The following is a 9706-nucleotide window of genomic DNA, read 5'->3' on the forward strand; positions in this document are numbered from 1 at the left end:
CGTCCACTCAATGGGACCGCGCAGGCCCCGATCCCGGCGGGGCGCCCCGTGCCGATCAGCCGCTGCCGGGATGCCCGCCCATGCGACCGCTCAAGGAGAAGGAGGGAACGAGTCCCTCGGGCCCTGCCAGGGGCGGCCTCCTGCTCCGAGCGCGGCAGCCCGGGCGCGCGCGGCCGCTGCCCCTACCCGACATGGCGGCCGGGCGGCTTCCGCCGTCGCGCAGCCGCTTCCGGCGCACGAGCCTGGTTCAATCCGCGCTCGACAACTGTCTAGGAGCGAGGGCGGGCGGCACCGCCAGCCAATGGGGAAGGGCAGCGTGGAGCCGCCCGTCTGGGCTCTGAGGCGCGGGGACCAATGGGGACGCCGCGTGTGGGAGGGGGCGTGGGGCCCCGCCAATGGGGAGCCGCGGCCTGGCCCGGAGGCGACGCGGCGCGACGGGCGCGGTTCAGTCGGGCGGCGGCGGCGGCGGCGGCGGCCGAGGAGGAGGAGGAGGATGTGGGCCGCGCGCGGGCTGGCGGTGGCGCTGGTCTTGAGCGTGCTGCCGGGCGGCCGGGCGCTGCGGCCGGGCGACTGCGAAGGTGCAGGGGGCGCGGGCTGGGAAGTTGGCTGAGGGGGGGACGCCGGGGCCGGCGCCCCCTGCGCGGAGCGGCCGGGCTGCGGGCTCGGGGGCCTTCCGGGTGCGAGGCGCGCCCGGCGTCGGGGTCGCCGTTGCCCAGCTCCCGGCTGCCCATTGGGGTCGCGGCGAGTGCGTCTCTACCGTGTTCAGCCCCAGCTTCAACTCGAAGGAGTGGGCGCTCTGCGTGGGTCACCGGGTGGTGCCCGTTCCCCGCGTGCCTGGGCGCTGCCCGCCGCCCGCCCCTGAGAACGGCGGCAGGAAGACCCCCTCTGCGTGTCCCCGTTAACACTGCTGGCGGGGCCCCTGCCGTGGATCGTAGCTGAGCGTCCCCCTCCCCTCTCCTCCAGTTTGTGTCTCTTATCTGGGAAGATTTTACCAGGACCTCAAAGACAGAGATGTCACATTCTCACCGGCCTCTATTGAAAAAGAACTTATGAAGTACTGCCGCGAAACCAGGGGCAAAGAGAATCGGCTGGTGAGTAGCTGTGCGCCTCCCCAGCTGGCCCGGGCCCGCGGTTAACCCCGGGCTCCGTAGGAGGCTCCCCCTGTCGGCCCGTGCCGAGGCGCCCTTGCCTGTCAGGGAGCTGGTGGGGACCGAGCGCTTCGTATGTTCTGCCTTTGGGGCCTTTTTGTGCCCCGTTGGTGTGACAAGCCCCTCCTGGGCACTGGGGACATCAGGGGGTAGAGATGACAATCAGGCAAACCAGTGGCGCCGTGGCAGTGAGTGCCCCAAAGCAGACGGGCCAGGGCAGTACTGTGGACAGGGCTGGTTAGGGCAGAGCAGCCGCGGTCCCCAGGGAAGGGTCCTCGTCTGGGGAGAGAATGAGCATCCCAGGCAGAGGGCATAGCTGGCCAGAGGACAGGAGAGGGTGGCGAGTGTGCAGGGGGTAGGCCAGGGCCAAATCAGGACAAGAACCCTGCGGGAACAAAAGCAGAAATTTCCCGGGCGGTCCCTACTTTGTCTGTTTGAAGGTTTGAGCCCTGGTGACTCTTAAACTCATCTGGTGGCTGAGCATTAGTACAAGCCCAGGGTTTACACCGACTAGATCGGCTGCTAGTGCAGGCAGTGCATGGGAAAAGGAGGGCCTGGCAGGGAAAGGAAAGGTTTTGAGACGACCACGTTTTGGTGGAGATGGCGCTCAAGTGGCGCCTCTTGAAGGCCACTGTCTTTTTCTTGCTTCAGTGTTACTACATTGGGGCCACAGATGATGCAGCCACCAAGATCATCAACGAGGTGTCAAAGCCCCTGGCCCACCACATCCCTGTGGAGAAGATCTGTGAGAAGCTCCAGAAGAAGGACAGCCAGATCTGTGAGCTGAAGTACGGTGAGTGTGGCCAGGCCTGGTGACCCCGACCCTCTGCCCCCAGGTGTCCTGGAGTCCCCTTCCTAGCTGGGAGAGGAGCTGCGCAGCAGGGAAGGCAGTGCTGGGGCGCAGGGCGGGAGCAGACCTGGCGGCGTGGTGGGCGGGGCCCAGGAGGCCTTACCGAAGTGGCAGGGGTAGCCCGTGGAAGAGCAGCCGAGGCAGACGCGCCGGCTGCGGGGCCGGTGGGTGGGCAGGTCACGGAGGGCCTTGCAGGTTGGCGAAGGTTTGGCTGTTGGTCCGAGTGAAGTTGGGAACATTCGTTTTTGAGCAGAGAAGGGATGTGTTCTGATTTGGGTTTGTTTAACAGGCTTGTCCTGGCTGCAAGCTCCGAAGGCCCAACAGTCTTTTTTAGTATTTTGAGAAGAAATGCTGTGTCCAAACAGGAAGCCTAGGAGTTATGGTGCCCAAGCATCTCTTGGTGAATGCATCTCCGTGGAAAAAACAGTGAAGTCTTCAGAAAGAGTCAGGGCGGGAACAGCTGTCCTCTTCTGTAAAATTTAAACAGCAACGTATCCTATTGTGACTTGAGTGTCCACGGGCTTGTGCTTGCCCACTTGTGTCAAGGAGGCCTAGTCCTCAGAGAGTGATCCTGGGACAGGTGCAAGTGGCTCAAGGTCTCCCTGTGGCTGCAGGTGGTCGTGGAGCGTAAGCTCCTAATCGGGGCCTGTGTCAGGAAATTGAAGCTGGGGGACCTGTGTGCTCTGTCACCCTGAAGCTGTCATTCTACAGTGACCTTGACCTTTTCTATAACCATTTGAGAAGCACTTGGAGTGGGAGCCACATTCCTCCTGCAAGGACCATGTGGCCTCCCTCCCTGTCCCTGGTGACACTGATGCCCTGTGGTGGACACTGCCAGCATGAGACCAGCCTTCCGGCTGAAGGGGTCCGGGCAGCAGGAGGTGCCTCCCCCGCTGTGACCATATGGCTGCCTGTGTGCAGGGCTGGTGTGGCTGTGCGGGGGTGACCCACCTGGACCGTGGGGCCCTGGCCGTGCCCGCCCAGCTAGTTACTTTCCCTGCTCTCTCCTCCAGACAAGCAGATTGACCTGAGCACAGTGGACCTGAAGAAGCTCCGAGTCAGAGAGCTGAAGAAGATCCTGGACGACTGGGGAGAGACGTGCAAAGGCTGTGCGGAGAAGTCGGACTACATCCGCAGGATCGACGACCTGATGCCCAAATATGCCCCCACGGCGGCCAGGTCACGGACTGAGTTGTAGTTGGCGGATCCCTGCTACACCTGAGGGAAAAAACAGTTCAGCTGTGTCTTCCCCAAAAGCCTTTTGTAACTTATTTTTAGGTGGGCTCCTGGCCCTATCAAGTGTGAAGCCTGGGGCTTTCCTGAGGATGCTGACTGTACAGCGCCCCCAAGGGGGGCTGTTTCCTTCTGTTGCTGGTTTACTCTAGGACTTCAAAGTGTGTCTGGGATTTTTTTATTAAAGGAAGAACATTTTTAGCTGTCCTTGGAGAATTAAAGTGAATACTGAAATACGGTTCTGCCCCTACTGAAGACCACACCAGTTAATGCTTTTCTGATTGACAGTTTCCAGGTAGCTTCTCTGCTGCCCAGCCCTCAGTGCTGGATACAGGGTGGGACACGGGCTGATGCCTGTGGGCGTGTGAAGGGCTAGGGAGGAGACTGGGCTCGGTACGCCCCTGCAGTGGCCTGGGGTAGAAGTCCCACACCAGGGGCTGGAGGCTTCGTGCTCAGCGTGGGACTGAGTCTGCTGTGTGGGGGTTTTACACCGGGGCGCTGCGTACTAAATAGGACGGAAGGTATGTTCAGGGTGGCTTTCTGTGATGAGGACTTGAGTGAGCGCGTGTGGTGACTTCTGTCACACTTCTAAAGATGCTCTTGACTTGGCTGCCTCCAAGTGCCGTGCCGACCTGGACAGGAACTTGCTCGCCCAACTTTGCGGTATAGTGTCAGACCCAAGCCCCTGATGCCTGCTTGAGGTTTCGCAAGACTGGCAGTAGTTTGTACAGAGCCAGAAAGAGGCTTCCTTTTGCTTTTATTTACCCTGGATCAGTCCACAACTCCTGAGGACTTGGCCCCCAAGGGGACGAGCGGTGGGAACTGGTGGTGTGGTTCCTCTGCCGGGCTGGCGCTCGGAAGCCAGTTGTCCACCTGAGCTGTGGCTGGATGGAGACCACCGGAAGGGAAGGACGAAGCGCTGGCCTGTCCTCAGCACCTGTGAGGGCCCTAAATTCAGGACGCCTGTGTAAGGGGCCTTCCTAGCGCCTACAGTGGTCGCGGAGGCTCAGCAGCAGCAGTCCCATCCTGGGCACCTCTGCAGCCCCCTGTATGAGCGGAAGGCAAGAAGGCCGAGCCACTGCCCAGGCCCGACCTCCCTGCTTGGGCCCTTAGATGGACTGTTGAGATCTGACCCCTGATGGGCGCTGAAAAATACATGGCTGGAGCCAGAAGTCAGGAGGTGGCAGGTCTCAGCCCAGCACCGTAGGCCTGCATTCTCCAGGCCGCACTGCACCCGGGAGCGGGGAGAGCATCCAACTTACACTCTCGGGCTGCAGTCCAAGCCGGTCCACGAAGGTGTGAACTCTGCCTCTGGAAGCCGGCTTCGGGAGGTCCCACGAAGGTGCAGGTGTTCACATAAGGCTGCCCCCACGAGGGCTGTGGATTTGGGGAGGAGGAAGGCGCGGTGCGCTCCTCCCACCGTGGCTGCAGCGGCGAGGCGGTCAGGGTCTGCGGTTCCTCCGGCAGCTTGCCCCGAAGAAGGTGCTTCCCCGAGGGGCTCAGGCTCCTGGACAGTATGCCTTCCCGTCACCGCGGAGCTAAGGCCGGCCCTGGACGAGAGGTGAGTGCGCAGACCGGGGCTGACGCAGCCCGCTGTCCACTCGCGGCGCAGCCGAGGGGCCCGGGCGCCCCGGCGGTTTCGTGCATTCGACTAGTACGACACGGTTCTCATGGCCTTTACGCGGCCGCTCGGAGATACGGGACTGGGGACCCCACGGAAGTGGCCGCCGGGCAGACGTGGCGCGAGTCGGAGGAGAGAGGCCCGGGTCTCGCCAGCACTCCGGAGGCCGTGCAGTCCCGGCCTCGGCCACGCGGTGGCGCCAGAACGCAGTGGCCGCCTGCGGATCACGTGGCGCGCTGCGGCGCGGCCTGATGACGCATCCGGCGCAGCCTCGGCCCGCCCCCCGCCGGGTCACGTGGCGCGGCCGGCGCAGCCTGATAACGTGATGCCCGGCCTTGGGCGCCGCTCCCGCCTCTCTCCGCCGCCACCGCCGCGCCGAGTCCTTTTGTCCAAGATGGCGGCGCCGGGGGCGCTGCCTCCTAGGCCGCCGCCGCCGCCGCTGTGAGGGGCCTGCGGGCCGCCCGCCCGCCCGCCGCGCCGGCGCCATGAAGAGGCAAAGCGAGCGGGACTCGAGCCCCGGCGGGCGCGGCTCGTCGTCGTCGGCCAAGCGGCCGCGGGAGCGCGAACGGGAGGCCGAGGCGGGCGGGCGGCGGGCGGCGCACAAGGCCTCGGGCGGCGCCAAGCACCCGGTCCCCGCGCGGGCCCGCGACAAGCCCCGCGGTAGCGGGGGCGGCGGGGGCGGGCATCGCGACGGCCGCGGCGCCGGGGACGCGAACCACCGGGCGAGCAGCGGTCGCTCCTCAGGCTCGGGCGCCGGCGGCGGGGGACGCGGCGGCAAGGCCTCGGGGGACCCGGGCGCGGCTAGCGCCTCGCCTCGCGCGTCTCCGCTGCCGCCGCCGCCGCCGCCACCGCCGCCGCCGCCCGGGGCCGAGCCCGCGGGCCCCGGCTCGTCGGCAGCCGCGTCCGAGTACAAGACGCTGCTCATCAGCAGCCTGAGCCCCGCGCTGCCCGCCGAGCACCTGGAGGACCGGCTCTTCCACCAGTTCAAGCGCTTCGGCGAGATCAGCCTGCGCCTGTCGCACACGCCGGAGCTGGGCCGCGTGGCCTACGTGAACTTCCGGCACCCGCAGGACGCGCGCGAGGCCCGCCAGCACGCCCTGGCCCGCCAGCTGCTGCTCTACGACCGGCCGCTTAAGGTGGAGCCCGTGTACCTGCGCGGCGGCGGCGGGAGCAGCCGGCGCAGTAGCAGCAGCAGCGCCGCCGCCTCCACGCCGCCCCCCGGGCCGCCCGCGCCCGCCGACCCGCTGGGGTACCTGTCGCTGCACGGCGGCTACCAGTACAAGCAGCGCTCGCTGTCCCCCGTGGCCGCCCCGCCGCTGCGTGAGCCGCGCGCCCGCCACGCCGCCGCCGCCTTCGCCCTGGACGCGGCCGCCGCGGCCGTTGGGCTGTCCCGGGAGCGGGCCCTGGACTACTACGGGCTGTACGACGACCGCGGGCGCCCCTACGGCTACCCCGCGGTGTGCGAGGAGGACCTGATGCCCGAGGACGACCAGCGCGCCACGCGCAACCTCTTCATCGGGAACCTGGACCACAGCGTGTCTGAGGTGGAGCTGCGCCGGGCCTTCGAGAAGTACGGCATCATCGAGGAGGTGGTTATCAAGCGGCCCGCCCGCGGCCAGGGCGGCGCCTACGCCTTCCTCAAGTTCCAGAACCTTGACATGGCCCACAGGGCCAAGGTGGCCATGTCGGGCCGGGTGGTCGGCCGCAACCCCATCAAGATCGGCTACGGCAAGGCCAACCCCACCACTCGCCTCTGGGTGGGAGGCTTGGGACCGAACACCTCGCTGGCAGCCCTGGCCCGGGAGTTTGACCGCTTCGGCAGCATCCGGACCATCGACCACGTCAAGGGGGACAGCTTTGCCTACATCCAGTACGAGAGCCTGGACGCGGCGCAGGCCGCCTGTGCGAAAATGCGGGGCTTCCCGCTGGGCGGCCCGGAGCGCAGGCTGCGCGTGGATTTTGCGAAAGCGGAGGAGACGCGGTACCCGCAGCAGTACCAGCCCTCCCCGCTCCCGGTGCACTACGAGCTGCTGCCCGACGGGTACGCCCGGCACCGCAGCCTGGACGCCGAGCTGCGGGTGCGGGACCGGACGCCCCCGCACCTCCTCTACTCGGACCGAGAGCGGGCCTTTCTGGAAGGGGACTGGGCCAGCCCGGGCAAGGGCGGCGACCGCAGGAACAGCCTGGAGGGCTACGGCCGCTCCGTGCGCAGCCGGAGCGGGGAGCGCTGGGGAGGCGACGGGGAGCGGGGCCCGCCCAAGCCCTGGGACGAGAGGCGGAAGCGGAGGAGCCTCTCCAGTGAGCGCGGGAGGGCCGCCCACTCCCCTTACGAGGAGCGGAGCAGGACCAAGGGTGGTGGGCAGCCGGCGGACCGGGGCGCCGACCGCACCCCTGAGCGCAGCCGCAAGGAGAACCACGCCGGCGAGGGGGCCAAGGAGGCGGGCAGCAACTCCCTGAGCAACAGCAGGCACGGCGCCGAGGAGCGCGGCCACCACCACCACCACGAGGCCGCGGACCCCTCCCACGGGAAGAAGCGAGAGGGCGAGCGCAATCACCGGACCGCCGAGGCCGAGCCCAGGCCGCTGGAGGAGCCGAAGCACGAGGCCAGAAAGCTCAAGAGCCTGTCGGAGTACGCCCAGACGCTGCCGCTGGGCTGGGCCGGGCTGCTGGTGCTGAAGAACAGCTGCTTCCCGACCGCTATGCACATCCTGGAAGGGGACCAGGGGGTCATCAGCGGCCTCCTCAAAGACCACGCCTCCGGGAGCAGGCTGACGCAGCTCAAGATCGCGCAGCGCCTCCGGCTGGACCAGCCCAAGCTCGACGAGGTCACGCGGCGCATCAAGCAGGGGAGCCCCAACGGCTACGCTGTGCTCCTCGCCACGCAGGCGGCCCCCGGCGGGCTGGGCGCCGAGGGGACGCCAGCGGTGGAGCCTGGCCTGCAGAGGCGGCTGCTCAGGAACCTGGTCTCCTACTTGAAGCAGAAGCAGGCGGCGGGGGTGATCAGCCTGCCCGTGGGAGGGTCCAAGGGCAGAGACAGCACGGGCATGCTCTACGCCTTCCCGCCCTGCGCCTTCGCGCAGCAGTACCTGCAGGCGGCGCTGCGGACCCTGGGCAGGCTGGAGGAGGAGCACATGGTGATAGTCATAGTGAGGGACACTGCCTAGCGCCGCGCCGCGCTCGCAGTGGTCACTGTCAGAGCCGATGCCCCTCTGCCGCCCCCTCGGTGTGAATTCTCTGCTGGGTTGTTTCAGGTCGTTTGGTGGGGAACCAGGGTCCTGTCCCCACCAAAACCACGTTCTTAGGTTTCCGGGCTTGCTTCCAGCCATGAGAAGGGACCCCTGTCACGTTGGTTTCTAGTGTACGAGATGCTGTCTGCTGTGTTCTGTATTTTTTTATTTTTTGATGAACTGTATGGAAAGTTGTCAGTAAAGCCTTTGTCAGAGGATGGATTTTTAATCCTGTTCAGAGTTCTGGTTTAATCAAGTTTTTTTCTCAAAAGAGCTGAAGTCGCCCCAGTGCGTGCCCACAGATGTCCTGTCATCCTCCCAGTCCCTGCATCCCTGCGCGAGGAGGCTCTGGGCTGAGCTGGGGTGCTGCCCACACTGGCTTTCACCCCAGCCGAGGCGGGCAGCCTTGCCGGCCCGAGTGGAGCCCTGCAGAGGAGGGTGAGCCCGGGCCCGCAGCTGGCGTGGCTCTTCCTTTCCTGCCCCGAGCGGGTCTGTGGGTCGGAGCTGCTGCTGGGCAGCGCAGCCTCTGAAGGCCTGATGGTGGGTGTGTGCCCTGCAGTGACCAGGAGGAGCCTGCCGCGGTGATGGCACCAGCCGTGCCAGCTCCCTCCCCGCTGCCCCCTTGCAGCTGCCCCGGGCCCCTGCGCCCCTGCGACGGAGGCCGTATGCTGCAGTGGAGGCTGGGAGGCAGCTCTCCTACTTAATTCCTAACTTATCTGGTGTTTGAGTTTGTCTTCGGGTGTTGGGGGCTGTTACTGGAGCAGGGCTGTGCCCAGTCAGTACCAGAGTTTTGTGGGGACCCCGAGACCCTGCACGGCAGAACTCACTGGCATAGTGCGGCTAGGGAGCAGTGGTAGGTAGGAAGATGCTCTTACTAGTGGATGTGACATGCACGCGGCGGGGGGTGAGGCTGGGCCTCCTGCCCCACGCTGGGGAAGTGGGGACACTGGGAGAAGGGCTTGTGTGAGGAAAGGCAGTCCATCGCTGGGGTGTGTGCAGCACAAGGCTCACAGCTGTGCAAGCAGGGCTGGGAGGGAAGGGTGGGGCCTTGTGGCCTGTGGCCCCTTGTCTCTGAAAAGCCATGTGGCCAGCAGCAGCGTCAGGGCCAGGGCAGGAAACCCGTCACACAGCAGCTGTCACCATAGTGCTCGGCCCCAATGCCACTTAAAGTATGTTTGTGTGGCTGCTTGGATGTTCCCAAAGGATCCCAGTCGGGGCTCAGGGAGAGCAGGACCTCCAGCTTCCAAGGGCCCTGCCATTCTCCCGTTGGCACGAGGCAGCACAGGTGACGTCTGGGTGTTTTGAGAGTTGGTGTGACCTGCATGGAGATTGCACGCCTCCGTGAGGACAGTGACGACCTGGGAGGTGGGCAGATGGGGAGCAGACAGGAAGCGGCTGGGGAGGTGTGGCTCCCGCTTGTTGGTAATGGAATGTCAACCCAAGGGACGTCAGACGTGCCCATCTGCCCTTGAACCAGGGCCACACTGCAGGGCGGCACGCTGCCAAGAGCAGGAGAGGTGGGTGGTGGAGGCATCACTGCTTCCTGCAGTTCCTCCACAAAGGCCTGGGTCACAGGCCAGAGCTGTTGCCCGAGTGCAGTGCACACTCCTCGGGCTGCCCCCGCAGT

The 9706-nt window shown here is 65.9% G+C and overlaps 2 protein-coding genes across 3 annotated transcripts; both read left to right on the forward strand.

Annotated features, from left to right (window-relative positions):
- Positions 1 to 70: 70 nt before the first annotated feature.
- On the forward strand, positions 71 to 3438 carry MANF (mesencephalic astrocyte derived neurotrophic factor). 2 transcript variants are annotated; one of them, XM_036994166.2, is made up of 4 exons: positions 71 to 578; positions 964 to 1091; positions 1800 to 1941; positions 3012 to 3438. In XM_036994166.2, exons 1-4 carry the CDS (start codon positions 71 to 73, stop codon positions 3194 to 3196), a joined length of 963 nt encoding a protein of 320 aa, XP_036850061.1. In that variant the 3' UTR covers positions 3197 to 3438. The 2 variants fall into 2 exon arrangements, with proteins under 2 accessions (XP_036850061.1, XP_073086746.1); XM_073230645.1 differs by lacking the exon at positions 3012 to 3438 and adding an exon at positions 2288 to 3005.
- Positions 3439 to 3624: 186 nt separating this feature from the next.
- Positions 3625 to 8313, forward strand: RBM15B (RNA binding motif protein 15B). The gene has a single exon (XM_036994165.2). It carries the CDS (start codon positions 5338 to 5340, stop codon positions 8014 to 8016), a length of 2679 nt encoding a protein of 892 aa, XP_036850060.1. The 5' UTR covers positions 3625 to 5337; the 3' UTR covers positions 8017 to 8313.
- Positions 8314 to 9706: the final 1393 nt, after the last annotated feature.

This window comes from Manis javanica, chromosome 3 (genome assembly GCF_040802235.1).
Source record: "Manis javanica isolate MJ-LG chromosome 3, MJ_LKY, whole genome shotgun sequence".
Lineage (NCBI taxonomy): Eukaryota > Metazoa > Chordata > Mammalia > Pholidota > Manidae > Manis > Manis javanica.

Excerpts from the sequence above, each read along its gene's own strand:
- MANF (XM_036994166.2), top strand. The coding sequence starts at position 71 with ATGCCCGCCCATGCGACCGCTCAAGGAGAAGGAGGGAACGAGTCCCTC. Across the intron at positions 579-963 it reads GCGGCCGGGCGACTGCGAAG|TTTGTGTCTCTTATCTGGGA; the intron begins GTGCAGGGGGCG and ends CCTCTCCTCCAG. Across the intron at positions 1,092-1,799 it reads GGGGCAAAGAGAATCGGCTG|TGTTACTACATTGGGGCCAC; the intron begins GTGAGTAGCTGT and ends TTCTTGCTTCAG.
- RBM15B (XM_036994165.2), top strand. The coding sequence starts at position 5,338 with ATGAAGAGGCAAAGCGAGCGGGACTCGAGCCCCGGCGGGCGCGGCTCG.